This window comes from Cetorhinus maximus, chromosome 17 (genome assembly GCF_964194155.1).
Source record: "Cetorhinus maximus chromosome 17, sCetMax3.hap1.1, whole genome shotgun sequence".
NCBI classification, from domain to species: domain Eukaryota; kingdom Metazoa; phylum Chordata; class Chondrichthyes; order Lamniformes; family Cetorhinidae; genus Cetorhinus; species Cetorhinus maximus.
This window is the reverse complement of record NC_135895.1, coordinates 104,538,185-104,555,522: the sequence shown is the minus strand read 5'-3', so window position 1 is coordinate 104,555,522 and position 17,338 is coordinate 104,538,185. Positions and strand designations below refer to the sequence as shown.

At 43.1% G+C, this 17,338-nt stretch overlaps 1 protein-coding gene across 4 annotated transcripts in view; it reads right to left on the bottom strand.

The window, feature by feature from the left end:
- The window catches only part of rgs8 (regulator of G protein signaling 8), a 60,139-nt gene that overhangs the window by 20,086 nt on the left and 22,715 nt on the right, over positions 1 to 17,338 (bottom strand). For 2 of the 4 annotated variants that reach the window (XM_078561762.1, XM_078561760.1), the window contains exons 2-3: positions 12,337 to 12,425; positions 10,126 to 10,182 (exon numbers count right to left, since the gene is read on the bottom strand). The exons of 1 other annotated variant lie outside the window; for it this stretch is intronic. In XM_078561762.1, the coding sequence (XP_078417888.1) occupies positions 10,126 to 10,182; positions 12,337 to 12,425 (146 nt within the window). The remainder of the gene's footprint in view (positions 1 to 10,125; positions 10,183 to 12,336; positions 12,426 to 17,338) is intronic. One more of the 4 variants, XM_078561761.1, reaches the window with a different exon arrangement.

Below are 17,338 nucleotides of genomic sequence, written 5' to 3'. Positions count from 1 at the left end.
GCCTCTCCTCCAGCAAATGGCTGGGTTTATTGAGAAGTTGCCCGGAGAAGTGACAGTGGCTCCTCGAAGCACCAACTGCTGTCCTCTCGTAGGATGACAACATTGGAACTCCCAATACCGAAACTCCACCAGGACTCTTGCTGTTGCCTGGCAGTCTCCTAGCCCCGGCTGCTCCTGACCATGCTGTGAAAGCTGTTTTAGGGTCAGAGCTGGTAGAGGTTGTCCTGCAAGACCATCTGCGGGCTCCAGACTTACAGCAAAGCCATCTGAAATAGCCTAGAAAGCCACTCAGTGGTTGTGGTACATCTCTGAATGTAAATTGAGCACCTGCAAAGCTGCATGTGTATAGCTGATGGCATCCTGTACCGGGGAAGGCCCACTATTCAGTGAAGCCTTGTGCATTCCACCTACTTCTGTCTGGTCAGAGGGAATGCAATGTATTCTCTCTCCTGGTAACTACAGAGAGTCAGTCTCTTTCCTTATAGGGCAGTGGCCAGCAAACTGAAATGTTACAGATGTGACCTCCCCCAATCTGAAAGGATCCCGACTCAAATAAATTCAGGGTCACAGCCATTGGAAGCGGTGTCCGTGATCTGTTCTGAGTTTGCAGGCCTATGTGTGAGAGGTAACAGATTTCGGTGAGCACCTCCTTCATAAAATAGAGATGCCGCACACACTGTTCCTTGGTGAGAATGAGGTTAGAGAAGTGTTCACTGAAGGTCCTGTGTGCATATGGCCTCGGGTTGAGATCCCAGTTCTCTCTGTCCCTCCTCCCTCTTCAAGCAGCATGTTCTCATCTGTGTGACCTCTGCTCAATCTACTTGTCATGCTGCATGCCAAGGGAGATGAGAACCAAAGCAGCCATGACTGGTTGCAAGTCTGAGCAGAATCCTTGAAGCCATAACCAAGACTTTCACCATGTGCCACAACACTCCCTGTTGACTTAACCAACTTTAAACAGCAGTAGAAAATTCTTAATAGCTTTACAAGCTTAGGCAGAGCCAATAGAAATTAATCTGCAGCTAAACTGAAAATAGTTGATGGTCCCTCTTTGATAATGATGGTGGGGGATCCTTTCTGCTGCTGAACACATTCAGTTTTGCAAAGTTAAGAGAGGGCAACTCTGATGTCAAATCATAGAACCAAAATGACACCCATTGCACCAAAAATATGAGAGTTCGGAGGCTGAATTTTGTGCCACATTGTTTTAAATATGTGCTGAACACTTTCAGAAATCAGATTCAGTGAAATATGGGAAAGTGAAGGAAAAAAACTTCAAGAGACTGGCTAGATGACAGAGGTGGATGTGAAATGTGAACACTGGAAGATTAATGAACTGCATGTGGGATGCAGTATAAAAGAGATAGTCACTTAATTACATATTGAAGTGTCAGTGGAGCAGCAATGTGGGTGGAAGCTGCATTTCCATATTGGCTGTGCCTTTCTCAGTAACAGCAAAGAGTGAAAATGGCAAATATTCATATCTCCGTTTCATTTACTTTTAAATTGATAATGACTGGCTTCTCCTCCTTATCCCCGCCCTTGGCCCCACCTTGAGGAATCAAAGTGGCTGAGAATTCACATTGAAAATAATGGAAATAGTTGAAGCTTGTGACAAGCATGATGATATAATGTAAAAACAAATCTTTGGAGAGATTCTGAAGACAGTTGAACAATGAAACACTGTTTACGCCTCAGACTGAATTTGGTTTACATTCTCTTTTTTAGTTTATTTGGCATTCGTTGGCCCAAGTTCCCCTTCATTAATGTGCTTCATGTGGTGTGTATCCTGCCATGCCTTATGTAACATATCATTTCCTCTTAGCAATTTAAAAAAACAGTAGCTGTTATATTTTATGCGAGCGCTCCAGTGTTGGAAAACGAATGCTGGGAACATTTTTCTTGTTTTCTTAATGATGCACCATTTTCCCCTTTTCTGCCTTTTCCCCCATTTGCCATGTACATTTCCCAATCAGGAATCTCCAATGCTTCTGCTAATGCTGCTTCTTAAATGGCAGTCATTGATAGTAGAATGAAAACTGCCTTGGTCTCAGCACCTCCTACCATATTGTCCTTACTGGGGCTTTGTTTATTTGTAGTGAGCACATCCCCAGTTGCTCATTGCTGCAGTGCAGTGAGGCAACATATCCTCCAGATCTCCCCAGCGTCCCTTTTGAAGCAATGGATCTGTCCAAATGTGGGAAGAGGAGGAGCAGGGGAAGAAATGGCGAGGCAAGCCAGAGCAAGAAAGAACACAAAGCAAAACTACAGAAAGAGAGAGAGGTGAGAGCATTGAGGAAGGATAAGAAAATGCAAAATTGTAAAGAGTGAGAAGCTGAGTGTGCATTGCATCCAGATACCAGGTGCGATGCCATTACAATCAAGGAGCAAGTCTCGGGGGCAAGTGGACCACATGAGCAAAGAGGCAGCCTTGAGGGTAGTTGGGAGCATGATCATGTGGTATGACAGAGACCAAGGAGTCAATTTTAACCCAACTCAACAGTCTGGAACCTGATGAGATCAGGTGCGACCTTGGTATTGGGTGGGCTATAAAGCCAACAATCCACCTGATAACTGAGGGCTTTCCACCCTGCAAGCTAAGTTAAAATTACAGCACTAAGAAGCCTGGGGCACTAAGCAGAGAGAGAGCACAAGGGAAGGCAGGGAGTCTGGACCTAGACAGTTGAGAACTGGCATCAGGGGGGTTGGTTAGGAGACTGAAACTGAGAAAATCACTCTGAGTACTGTGCTAGAATTTGGCAACAGAGGTCACCAATTATTTGACATAATTGCAAAATAGGGATAGCCCATGTCACCTGAGGGCAGATATTAAAAGGAAGTTGGTCAAGGCCTGGTAACAATATCATGGTGTGGTTACTGAACTGTGCATAACTTAGTAACACAAATCGCAGTGGTTAATGCAATGATACAAGGGAAACCCAAGTGGTCAGCCTATTACTGTGTCGTGCAGCAAGTTGATTCTGACCTCCTTTCAGACTGCCGGTAATAAAGTAATTATACAGCAGCAGCAGTATCATCATCACATGGTTCTGGATCAATGTGTCAATGAACTCATGGGAATGTTTAGTGTAGCCAGAGTGTAGTATTCGTAGGAAGTTGACCTGTGCCCTGTGCAAATTTTTGGTTTCCGTTCAGAAACCACGTGCATTTCAGTTAAAAACCCTGATGGGAATTTATGGGCCCCCTAGGCCTTGGCTTTTGCCAGCATGTGCCTAAAATCTTCAGACTGGAACAAACTGTGTCCTTAATGGGGAAGGGGTTGTGACAAGTGTAACAATAAGTCTACTGGCGTGGATTTCTGGATAACTCAATTTGAAGACTCGGTTTGACGATGAGTTTCTGTATATGTCCAACACCCTGCTGGCCAAACAAAAATGTTCGACTAGATACGAACAGAGCAGTGCAGGGACTCTTGTGGTTGTATGCTATTTTCAAACCCTGCACAAACCAGAGTGCGCTGACTGTTAGTAATGAACTAAAGAAGCAGATTGTAGTGACAGAGGATCTCTGTCCTTTCTCTTACTTCTCTAGCATTTCTCATCAGGGTGATAATGTCTTTCAATATAAATGATTCTCATCTAAAGGGGCCATTCTCCAACTCCTACAATTACAGTGTGTATGGTGCCTTTTAAGGTAGTAAAATGCCCCGATTCATTTCACAGGAGTGTTTTGGAATAAAATTCAACACTGTTCCAACGTGAGAAGATATTAGGACAGCTGATTAAAATATTGGGCAAAAAGGTACTTTTTAAAGAATGCCTTAAAAAAGGAGAAAGGTAGAAACATGGCAACAAGGTTTGGGATGGTGGAATTACAGAGCTTAGAGTGAGGTAGCTCTTAGTGAGGAGCCATGTCCCTATGGCAGCACATACTGGAAGTCCAGGAAAGCGTTGAGCATGATTTCCTGGCCATTTAAAATAATGGTTGGAAAATCTGAACGCTGCATGTAGCAGCATTCCTAATAGGTGCTACTGAGCACTGAGAATCCCAGTCAGAAAGCAGGAGGTTGGAAAAATACCCCTTTAAGGCCAACATTGGGCCAATCAAACTGTAAGCTGAAGGAAAGAGATGCTTAAGCTGGTTAGTTATATTCTAAGCTATTTAGCCAAAGGTGCAACAAAATTGGACTGTCTCCTTTTTTAAAAACTTACTTTTCCTTGGTGATGATGAGGGTGAATTGATATTAATCTTTTGGCTTAACTGGCCCATGGGGCACTACAACTGTTATATTGTTAGTCAATTCTTACACTTGCTGAATAATTAGGAAGTCTGTATGGCAGACTCTGTTGTAATATGATGTGCATGCATCTTTAAGGGTGCGGTTGTTAAACTACTGTCAATCATTACACACCTTGACAAGATGTGATGTATTAGTCCCAGGACTAATTCATCTACAAACATCTATGGTTGAGGTCAGAGATGTACCTCATAGCCTCCCAGTGAACATTATCTTGTATAATCTTATCTTCAAATAAAGAACGCACATTATTGTTTCACCAATCCTTGTGCCTGATTGGTATGTTTAAGTTGAAGAAGAGAGGAACATAACATTGTGACAGTTATTGGCAGCATGGTTTTTGAAGATTTGACTGCAAAATATACAAGCTTCGGTAGTATAAAGGGTTAACAGAATGGATATGCTAATCTATGGGGCACATGATGATGTAGTGCTGATGTCAGGCAGCTGTGTGTTAGGTACTGTAGGGAGTAGACAGGCAGCACTGAAGTGAAATGTGCCTTCCCTGTGACTCACAACGTACACACTGTAAATAGCGTAAATAAACTAGTTTTTAAGTAGTGTTATGACCGATGCAGTTGGTAAAGCTGAATTATTTAAAAATCCCAAGGGAAACTTTAAACAACTGTCATAACCTATAATTTTAAATGTTATGTTTGAGATACGACTCTAAACTCAGTTCTCGAGGTTTTACATTAAACTAAATGAAACATTTTATTAATTTTCACAGGTTAAAATATATATACACATGGCCACAAATTACTACTATCATAACTTTTAACAAATTCCCAAACTAATCTCCATTAAGGCAACAACAACCCATAGACTTGACCAGACACCAGGCAAAGCATTTTCACCTTACAAGTTCAAAATGAGGTTCTTTTCACTTTGGTTCCTGTGGAGACAGTTGGAGGCTTACAGCAGCCTCTGTTCTGTACACTTAAACTGCTAAAGTTATACCTACCAGCACAGATTGAATGCAAATTCTCATTGTCTCACCAGCCTCTTTGAACTCCACCTTGTAACAATGAAACCCTTTTCATAGTACCAATTTTATTAGCAATATAAACATATAAACATAGCAGCTGCTAGAAAGGCGTCAGTTTTCATCCCACTTCTTGAATGCTCTATTCAAAAAATGCAAATGCACTCTACCTCTCTGTTTACACCTCAAAACTAGTACACATCAAAGCACCCAGACTAGCTGGATTTAATCCAATTAAGACACACCCACAGACTAAACCTCTCTTTTAAAAGAAAAATATTTTCCAAAATATAATATAGATTAATAGCTTCATGACAGTAGATACCCTGATGCACCTACGGCTCTTCCTTGCTAGAATCCTAGACCAGCACATTCTACAGCATGATAGCAGTGGTAATGGAACCATTTTAATCGATTGATGGTGACATGCAATGAATACCCATGGTCCAAGGCGACTGCGATCCTGCTTTGGAAAGATGTCTCGTCAAGCATCCCAGTGACACACTCTCACCATACATGGGTAGTGACGGTGCACTGCAAGAATGGTCATGGCTGCTACCCCACTTGTCTTCAAGCTTTGAAGACTTACACAGAGATTGCTGCTGGAGGCCGTGCCCTGAAATATTTTGATACCCGATCCAAGTGGGCTCTTTCCTTTCTTTTGTGGGGCTGGACGCAAGTTGGATCATCAAAAACCATGTCTCCTGTGCATCAGAAGGGACCACTCATTCGCTCCTGATCACTCCAGGGCCCAAACTCGGTAACTCCACCTATGGGCCGAAGTCCGCCAAAATGGTACAAAAGGTGGGAAGCAGGTCTGCTGCCGTTTTGAAATGTCTGAGCTGTGGCCCGAGACAACAGCACAAATGGTAGGATTGCCCAGCAGGGGATGCTGTGTGTTTCAGATGAGGCAGGACAGGACATTTCCAGTGTTTCTGCTCGGTCAGAGTCTCCAACAAACGGGGCAAACGATGACACCGCCAGAAATTAGTGCCTATCTCAGACTTCCTAGGCAAAGTTCGCCAGTGTTCCCAGGACTTCTGGTCCATCAGTTTAGAGGTCAGAGGGTTCCCAACGTGCTTCAAACTTGGTGCAGGGGTATCTGGCTAATCACTTTGCATGGCTCCACACAATTCCCCTTCGGCCTTCCAGTATGAATCTCCAGGGGCTGGGTCGAACAAACCTACATGTTAAAGGTCAAATTACCGCCAAACTGTGCCATAAGGCTGACAGGTCACTAAAACCCTTTATGTCATCCGCAACCAAGCCATTTCCCTACACAGCAGGAATGCGTGTTAGACATCAAATAAAAAGTCGCTGAGATTCTTCCACCTGACACCAAGGCCACCTTCCGTCAGGAATTTCCACAACTTTTTCAAGGGCTGAGGAAGCTGAAGACCGAATATCATGTTTCTCTGCTCCCAGACGCCAAGTCAGTTTGTCTGTTCACCCCAGGAGGGTAACGCACTCCCTATTGTCCAAGGAGGAACTTGACTGCATTTTACACAGGGGCATTATTTCCCTAGTCACACAACCAACCTGCTGGTGGTCTGGTCTGGTCACTGTTCCTAAGCTCAGTGGTCACCTCTGGCTTTGTGTGGATTTTATGCAGCTTAACAAAGCGGGAAGTCCACCCAATGGCATTGGTAGATGACAGATTAGACAAGCTCGCCAAAGTGTCATTTTTGCTAAATGCAAACAGTAGGTTTTGGCAAATACCCCTCGACAAGAAATCTAGGCTTCTGATGACCTTTATCATGATTGCATGATTTTTCTTTAACTGCCTCCCTTTCAGCAGTTTGGCTGCCCCTGAGATATTTCAACATAACATGTCAACAATCTTCGAGGGAAAACAAAGAGTTATCTGCCATATGGGCGACATCCTCATACATGGTTCTACAAGAACCGAACATGACCACAGAGTAAGAGAGGTCCTCAAGGCGCTCCAGGAAGCAGGCCTCACGCTGAAAGACAAGTGAGTTTGCCAGGGCCAACATGAAATTCCCGGGGCACATCATCCAACGCATGATGTTACAGTCGATCCACGGAAAATAAAGGCCATTACTGAGCTTCCCAACCAACGTGCATCACCGATATTCAACGTTTCCTGGGGATGTTAAAGGTGGTGGGAAAGTTTATTCCTAACCTGGTCATACTCATGGAACCCTTGAGAGACCTCCTGAGAAAAGGCCAACAGTGGTTCTGGGGCGTGGAACAAATCAAGGCCTTTCAATGAAAGATTGACTAGTCCACTCAGATGTTCTCATCCAGCTGCAAAAGAACAGTGATAGAAAACCTGTCTATTTTGCTTCGAGAGCCCTCATGGAAACTGAACGAGGGTATGCCACTATTGAGAGAGAGGTACTGGTGGTTACACGGGCGGTCGAGAGTTGTCTAATTACCTGATGGGGTTACCCATCCAGGTTTAAACAGATCACAAGCCCATCATAACACTCCTCAATCCACAGTGGTTGTTAAAATGCCTGTCCATATTCAATGTTTTTGCCTTTGGTTGATGAGGTACTGATATACAGCCATCGATGGCCCCGGCATATCACAAACCATGGCTGATGCTTTCTTCAGAGCCCTGGTCAACCACACTGTCTCCCTCGATTCTACATTGGTGTCAGGCAGGGGGAAGCATTTTCCTCCAATGTCATGAGCCCCCTGCCCATATCCACCACAAAGCTCCAGAATGTTTGATGCATCCAAAAAAAAGCTGTCGAATGTGAACAACTGCAAAAGTTCTGCCTCCAAGGGTGGTCCAAACACAACCCTACTCACCATCTTACCCACAAATACTATGAGCAAAGAGGTCATTTGACTATTATAGACGACCTCCTAGTTTACAACCATCATTTGGTCATTCCATGCCCCATGAAACAAGATATTCTTCACGGTCTCCACGGAGGTCACCTCGGCATCACTAAATACAGAGAGAGAGCCCTGCAATCAATGTGGTGACCGGGTATCACACAAGTAGTCCAGGATCTTGTCCTATTTTGCCGGTACCATCTGTCTTTCCTCATCGCCTGTGGCAGAAGTTAGGGCTCAATCTCCTTGGCAAGACATACCTCATGGTTATTGATTGTTATTCTCGATGGTTAGAGATAACCAGGCTTCATACAGCCACGTCTGAGTCTATCATCAAGGCTACAGACCATCTTTTATACTGACAGGCTTCTAGATGAAATTATTTCAGATAATGGGCCCCAATTGGCCAATGACCATTTTCAGCAGTTCACCGTAGATAATGGGATCTACCATGTCACCAGCTCCCCTCTTTACCTGCAAGCCAACAGGGAAGCTGAGAGAGCAGTCAGCACTGGTCAGGATATGATGTCCAAGAATTTGGACTGGCATGCAGCTCTCATGCAGTATTAGTCTTCTCCCCTGGTCAACAGATTCTCTCCGGCTGAACTCCTTGTGGGCCATTGTTTCAAAACGTAGGTCCCCTTGTTGCCTGCAAGCCTTCAGCCTTATATCACTCCCGCTGACCATGACACAGTGAGAGTGGAGTAATTGAACCTTTGGGAAAAACAACGCCAATGAAAAATTACCAGACACGGAGCGCAAGATTTGCCACCTTTGAAGCTGGGCCAGCGAGTGTGGATCCAGCACTGAAAAGCCAAAGGCCTCATTCTCACCAGGAGGAACACCCATGCTCGTATTTGGACCAGATGCCGTCTAGTACTATCCAAAGAAACAGACGAGGCCTCATCACACTCATTCCCATCAGACCACAGGGTTTTGACTACCATGAGATGTGGACAGGAGACCACAGGAGAACATTCCAGATGCTCTGATGCATGATGACCCACTCTCAGTCACCCGACCCAGTGGAGCAGTCACTAGGACATGCTTAGGAAGAGTGGTGAAGGCTCCCCAGACACGCAATCTGTAGCTGGCGGGCAGAGGGTGGAAGGGGGGAGGGGGTGCGGTGGTGTGGGTGGTGGCGGGGGAAGAGAAGGAGGCAGCAATGTTAATAGCTTAAAAATAAAAGGTCATTAGAATAGGTAAAGAGAGTTTCATATGGTTGTTAAAAAGAAGAGAGTGTACTTGGGGGGAAGTTTTAAGTAGAAAAAAATCTTAAACTAGCCTCTAAGTGGATGCCCTGATAAGCCTATGGCTCTCCCTTGCTAGAATCCTAACCCAGCACATTCTACAACAGCCTCAACTCTTCACATGCAAAAGAAGAAAAGAGCTGGCGTTAAAGTGAAACAACTATCAAGACGCACTGTGTCTAAGGATCCTGCAGTTGCGTAGGGTTTCTACACACTGTACCCCCATTCTGGGATCAATCTCGCTCCAGCCAGCAGGGATTGGGTCCTGGTAAAATTGTTTGAATTTGGGAGAGTTTAAATAGTAAAGTCTATCTGCTGCAAATTTTAAGCAGGAAAAGCAAGTAAGTAGCAGAGCCCGGAGGATCTCACTATAAGCATATCTCACAGACAGGAGAGAGTCCATTATTGCTACTTATGGGGAAGTTTAAATACTACAGACTGGGCTATGAATAATCTATTCAGTAACTGCTCCTCGCAGCCAACAGAAGCCTGAAAAAAGCTTTTTTTTTTCTGTTTATTTTCACTTGTGAAATGTTCAGCCATTTTTCCACCTAAATCACTGTTTTGTGGACGGAGATTAGAGCTAAATGCGGGAAAAACCAGAAAGAGCTCAGCAGTGCCACCATTACAGTCAAACAGTAACCAGCCAAGGCAATAGCCACTAAAGGTACTGTAACTCAGAGCCAAATTTACTCTAAAAGTGCTGGAGGAAACCTGATAACTGTAAAAAGTTCCAGATAGCATTAAAAATCGTGTGAAAAGCTAAAAGATGACCACAAAATTTCCAACACTCAATTGGAAGGCAACGGATCTCCTACCTGAATTTACTTTCTTCCAACAATGCATCAAGCAATGTTTTCTGGACCTCAATAATTCTGAACCAGATAAACAAAACATAAAAATTAAAATTGCTATCGGTAATTAAGGCTTCCACAGACTGAACACATCAGGTATGTCTGGCAACCATCTTAAAAAGATAATTTATGGTCAACACTTGAAGATCAATTATGAGTGAAGCTCAACTTCTCAATACACCATCTGGAATTCATATCACAAGTGAAAGCAAACAGAAGAAAAAGAAGCTTTTTTTCAGGCTTCTGATGGCTGCGAGGGGCAGTTACTGGATAGATTATTCTTTTCCCAGTCTTCAGTATTTTAACATCCCCAGAACTCATGTCTTACAGGTCAGAACTGGCTGAGGACATTGGTCATAAGTAGATGCAGAGACAAGTGGTGCGATCATGACTTCACGGCAGCTGAGTAAGCTGACAGAACAATCAAGCTTGTGATAGTATCTCCCCCACTGGACAAAAGGACAAAAGGATGGTGGGCTCTTCCCCACGCCCACCTCCAAGCTCGCTATCATGGGGCTGGAATAATTCAGCTTTGAATGTCCAACAAAGCATCACCAATAAAGTCAAGCAAGACATTGTAAAATGGGAAAAGCAGCTTTAATATTCAAAGAAGTGGCTGTTGTTTTGGGACCAGGTTTATTTGAAGCAAAACTTATTAGTATTAATTAAAATGAGTGTGTGTGGGTGTGTGTGTGGGTGTGTGTAAGTAAGCTGGAGTTGAAAACAGCCACTATTTTTCAAATCTTTTCAATTTTCAAATCTTTCTTCGCATTTGTCTTCTGTCATATCGGACAGCAACCTAATGAACTTATGCTGTACACTCTCTATTTCCTCAACATCTTTCCTATACCAAGCGTGGACACAGCACTCTTAATATGGTCTTACTAAGGTTTTATATAAATTCATCGTTAGTTTGAGATACATTATCCATTTTTTTTGGCCTCATCCACTGAGGTGCTGCTTTTAACAGCTTTGTGAATTTAAATTCTCACATCTCTCTAATCTTTCATGTCACTCAGGATCCCCACATTGTAGGTATAATTATTAGTTATTGTTTTTACCAAAAATTACTATCTCAAATTGGTTAACATGGAATTCTGTCTTCTGTGGTTTTTGCCTTTTGATTTACCGTATCACTATCCCATGCAATTTTTGTTGGTCCTCAGAATGATTTTCTATGCCTCCCATTTTAGCACCATCTGCAAACTCGGGCAGCACATCAGCCTATCCCCAGACGATTGCTTCACGGAATGAACAGAAACAATCACAGGACAGAACCCTGTGGGACATTGCATTCAATCACTCTGAGAAAGTGCCCTTAACTCCTACGCTCCCTTCTAGATAGTTTTAAATCCAATTTGCTGTTTCCTTTTAATTCAATATCCCTTAATCACCTCCAATAATCTCCGAAGAGCTTGTGCTTGAAATTCTATAAGATATTTTTTCCCCCGGTTATAGCCTAAGTGCATGGAGTCTTAGTGGGGTGCAGCTCCAACAGTATCATCGAACACCTTGTTTAAAGGACTATTCTCCATGTATCAGTCTTGACATTGAGTGCCAGCAGGTATTTGACCTTGAGGTATCATGGCAGAGTCCAATTCTGTTCTCCCCACTTTACAGCATGAGTCACTAGATTACAATTGGGAACAGTATGGGGTTGTGTATTGATCTCCACTGCTACCCCGAGTCCCAATGTGCTGAGGCAACTGAAATACCCTGACTGTCACCCTTGCTGTGATCAGCTCAAACTGGGGATCAAACCCTCCCGTTGCTATAGTCACACAATGACTTCGCCAAACGCATGTAAAATTAAAGTTTTTGGTTTGTGCCCTTTCTTATTTTCCTGGGTAAAGCACTGAGTGATTAGTGTTCCCTGGCCTTTTAATCATCAAATCATCCACGTAATGATAGCTTTGAAGAAGGCAGGTTTAGGAATATGTCTCCCACTGAATCCCTGACATCAGGCTAATGCTAGCACAGCAGCAATGAGGGAAGCACACCAAATTTGGAATTCCATTTCGCAGTCAAATCTACGCCAGCTCCTATAGGAAGGCTCCCTTTCTTGGCTCGGGGAGAATCGATTGAGATGGGGCAGCAAATCCAACCAAAGCAGCACCTGCAACTGGACTGTCATATTGTGAAAGGCCAGCCGGAAGCAAAATGAAACAAACTCACTGTGTAGTGCTGGTCCTTTTCTCGACGGGTTTCTCTTTGTGAATTCTGCAGTCGGATAAGCTGTCTGTGTGAAGCTGTGACAAGCTGAGCTGTGGAGACAGGAGAAGCAGGCTGTGTGATTTCTCTCATACCAATTCACTCATCGACATACGATTTCTTGCGGAATTCTTTTGAAATGCTTTCTGCGCGGTCAGAATGTCGACTGACAAAAGGAAAGCACTCTTTTTGTCTTCAACACAATAATATTTGTCATCCCTCCATTAACCATTCCAACGACTTTGCTATTTTTGCTTTCAGCTGGTGGAAACTATGGGCAGTTTATCTTACAAGGGCGCATCATCTTTTATTTATTGTGTACCTCTATTGTTACTGAAAATGACTGGATATTGTCAGCCATGTTGACAGTAGCTTGGATGGGAATAATTTGTTTTGATCAGTGTTCTCAGGATGAATAGAATTGAACTTGAATCATGAATAATTTGTTTTTTCGGCCCAGACTCCAAGAAGTTAGCTGCATCTCACACACTAGCCAAAATAGATAGTTTAGTTTCCTGCGGTATTCAAAGCAAGAACATTCTGTGTCCTGTTTCGGAAATAAAATATAGCTTTATTATTTTGAGGCTATTGTGCCTTTTGCTGGGATTCATATCAGATACAGGATAACACCGCTTGACTGTGGAATGTCATCGGTAAAAGAAATGGGGGCAGTGGGGAGTAGATTCTTAATTAAGCAAAAAGTCAACCTTCACATCACTGTTCCCTGAAGGCTAAAGCAGTGAGATAAAAACACCAGCTAAATATAGCCCAGATTATATTCTAAAGAGAGATTCATAAATAACACATGCAAGGTTTGATGGAAAATGGTTTGCAGCAAGCACTCAGGGGCACCAGCCACAAACATTTTGTGATGTGCTGTAAATGCTATTGGGCTTTTGAGGACTTTTAGGATAGCAAGACCACACATGGGTTTATTACCATCAGATAATAAAGGAGGTATGCTATGCTGAAGAAAGCATTAATGTTAATAAAAGAGGTATGCTATGCTGAAGAAAGCATTAATGTTAATAAAACTGCCGTTTCACATTAGTGTCACACACCAGGTAGTCACTAAGAATGTTTTTACCATTTGGGGCAACTTATCTCATATAAGTTGTGGCGGGTCCTTTGCTGTATGGCATGACTAAGAACTGAAATTGGGTTGTGGATCACCAAGGAGTGGAATTATAATTCAAGTGGATGGGTATTCTAGCCTCTTACGTATACCAGGCTTTCATTGCTCCACCATTGTTGGCCATGCCTTCATCTGCCTAGGCCCGGAAGCTCTGGACTTCCCTCCCTAAACCTCTCTCTCTTTTAAGACACTCCATAAAAACCACCCCTTTGACCAAGCTTTTGGTCATCTGCCCTAATATCTTCTTAAGTGGCTCAGCGTCAAATTATGTTTGAAAATGCTCTTGTGAAGTGCCTTGGAACGTTAAAGGTGTTACATGAATACAAGTTGTTGTTGTAGGTATATAGGAATTGTTTCACTCATCGTGAGGTAAACTGAAGCCTTTGCTGCTCATGAACCTTGTATGTTCACAAATATCTATTTGATAGACAACTGTGTCCAACTCTCATAATTGGCCCAAAAACGTTATCATGTTCTACATAGCACTGCTTTCCAGCTGAAGAGAATTTCTTTTGTTCCAAATAACAGAAAGGTGGGAGATGTACTCACAGCCCCCCCTCCAATCTGTTTCTCTGTTGCAGGGGCTTTCATTTCCTGAATATTTTTCCAGGATCAGGGAGACATCCACGCCATCAGAAGACAGTGATTCAATTAACCAGGAAGGACCATTGGTGACCTGGAATCAATGCTAACAGAAGTCATGCTCTTGTAGAAGACTCTCCTGAGTAGACCACACTGATCTAACCTGTTGTGCCAAGTTACATTTTGTTCTCTGCTTCATGTCACCCCTACTTCTTTGGATCTCTAGATTGGAACTGCTGTCCACGCTAACTTCTGGGAAATTTAACTGTTCCATTTTATTGCAATGCCCATGGGGGATATCAACTTACACACAGTACAAAGGTGGTCCTGATATCTTACTATATAAAAGTTGATATGTATCCTGTCTTATTCTTCAGTCAGCTTGATTGCCTTCATAGGAACATAGGGAACAGGAATAGGTGAGTCAGCCTCTTGAGCTCATTCAATTAGATCTTGGTGGACTTGTATATCAAGTCCTTTTTCCCACCTTTGCTCCTTACCTAATAACAAACTAGCTAACTCAGTCTTGAATGCTCCAATTGTCCCAGCATCCAAAGACTTTTGGGGAGAGTTCCAAATTTCTACTACCCTTTGTGTGCAGAAGTGCTTCCAGGTTTAATTTCTGCATGGACTTGTTCTTCATTCTCCCACCATAGCCAATAATTTCAGCTAAACATCCTTTCTATTCCATTCCCCAAATTCAGGACTTCCCAGTCTCTATTGAAATGTGGTATTCTGTTACTTTCAGGTCTTCTTAATCCTAATTGGATGCTCTTTAATCACATCAACTCTGAAATTTTGTCCAGTTTTATGATTAATTGCTGTACATCTTCCAAGGCTTCCTTTTGACGTGCTGAGGATGGTTTCGAGGCCAGTGATTTCTTGGAAGGTTCTACTCAACATTTTATCAAAATTATACCCCCAAAATTCGATAAGCCCCCAAAAAACTGGATCATGATGGTGGGAGTAATCCATGGTTGTTGCTTCTAATTCAGGCAGCATGTCAGCTTTGTTCTTCCTGCTCATTATCATGGCTGTAGTGGGGGCATGCCTCAGTGGGGGGCCCAAACTCGTGAGAGGTTAACACCAGTTAAAGCAAGCCTGCACTCATTAAAGTCTGCCTATACTACAGGGAAGCTGGACTATGGCTGAAACAGGCACTGGAAGTGAAGCCACTGCTGATTCTGGCCTGGGAAAGGCACAAGATTGGCACAACATGGGAAAGAGTAAGCTTCAAGATTTTCCAATGATGCGTTGCAGGTCTTGGTCAAGGAGATGCGGAGAAGTGGAAATTTGTCATCTCTGCAGAGGAGCAGGAGGTCCTCCAAACACACATTCAGAAGGTAGTGGGGACCTAATAGCTGTGACACTTGATGCCAGGAGTCAAGCTCCAAGGACCTGGATACCGTGCTGCAAAAGGTTCAGCAACCTCATATGAGTGGTAAAGGTCAGTGAATGCATCTTCAAATGCCATATCCCACCAAATGTACTACTCACCTCAGCAACTGCTCAATTCACCACAGCCCATCAGTCATTTATCAACAATCTCTATTAATCAGGCTTAATCTGAAAATCTATATGCTTCACCTCACACTCACAGCAAGAAGACAGAAATTATGAAAAAACACACTTGTTCTCGTACTCAAAGCCACGAGCTCAGGTGCAGACGCTGCATGTACTTTGCACTTTGTACTATTGAGCTTGTACCTGACTGCTGCACTCTGATTGACATTATAATCTGCCTACTCTACATACTTCTGGCAGACACTAACTGCATGTGTGCCAATGCCCTCACCAATATGGCACACTGCGCAATTCACAACAGAAAGATGCACTGCAGATGGTTTTGGATCTCTAAGGCCACTAGTGCCCCCAAAATTGGTGCTATGCATCCACATTTTACAGTCTGCATTTAGAACCTGCATTTCCTCATAATTTGTTCCTAGATTCTCAAGTCACTGTTTAATTTCAAAAACTTACAAAGTTACTTCATCCCAGAGTATTTATTATTCTAAAATGTTCATTAATGTCCTATAAAAATTCACACCTGTTAATCTATTTCTGACCACAGCTTTCAGATCATAGGCCTTTAGAATCCCAAACAATTCCTGTTTATTATTTTGTTGTGAATTTGACTATTTTACTCCACAGATTCGTTCTGTCCTTTTTATGTTCCTAAGAATCGACAGTGCTGGTAATTTTCTTTTGAATAATTAATTGATTTGCCTTTATGATAAGTGTTTCATAAACCTCTTACGTGTGCTCCCAAAAATAGTGATGCAGTGTTGAAACTTGCATCAAAGTGCATAATTTCCTTGCAACAGTGTTATAGAATGTATGTAAAGGGAAACACGTGCAAACCTTTCACTTGTTTCCTACCCAATATCGAGATGGTGCATCTTTCAAGTTCTTTTCATCTGCACTTAAACAGGAGAGTGGAATTAGTGAATTGCCCCAAAACACATCAGCAATATACAAGGAAAAATCGGGATGTTTGCTGGGACCTCAGCCCTTGTCGCGACTGAGGTGCTGGTTTATGGTCGTGAGATAGAGGGCACTTTGATGTGAAGTGATCACATTTTGTTCCAGTGGCTTTTGTGAATGCCGATGATATCCTGCACAGTATTAATAGAGTGGAACTTGATATCTCCCTACAGATTACCTCTAACTGGCAATTTTTAAGAACAGATCAATGTAACTCCTCCTCTGTTCTTCTCCCTATGGCTTAGTTAGTTAAGAAGAACAGTAGCCAGCAAGAAAGAGCGACTCCGTCAAATATCAGATGAGAGGCACCCTCTACATGGTCATACACCTACACCCAGCTGCCTAAAGTCAAGGAAGAGCTTCATGAACAGTGTTGTTCCATTTCAATCAACCCCATCTGAAGCCCGCATCGCCTTGTGGAAAGACCGGCTCACCTGTCTCGAACAACCCCCAGCGATGGAAATTCTACCAGTTGAAAGCCTTCGCCCAAGAGCTAATTGCAACTGAGCAACCTGGAAGTGCCTTAACAGACTTAGGGCTGGTGTAGGTCGTTCAAAGGTGTCACTAAGCAAATGGGGATGTACAACCTGCCCGACAACTTGTGAATGCGGAACTGAGCCACAGACTATGCAACATCTCCTGCAATGTCTATCGCTAGAGGAACCCTGCACTGTTGCAGATCTTGCCGAATTCAACAACAAGGCGCAAAAATGTGTCCAGTTCTGGCTGGGCCATGTATAGACTGTCCATGGACACGATAAGAAG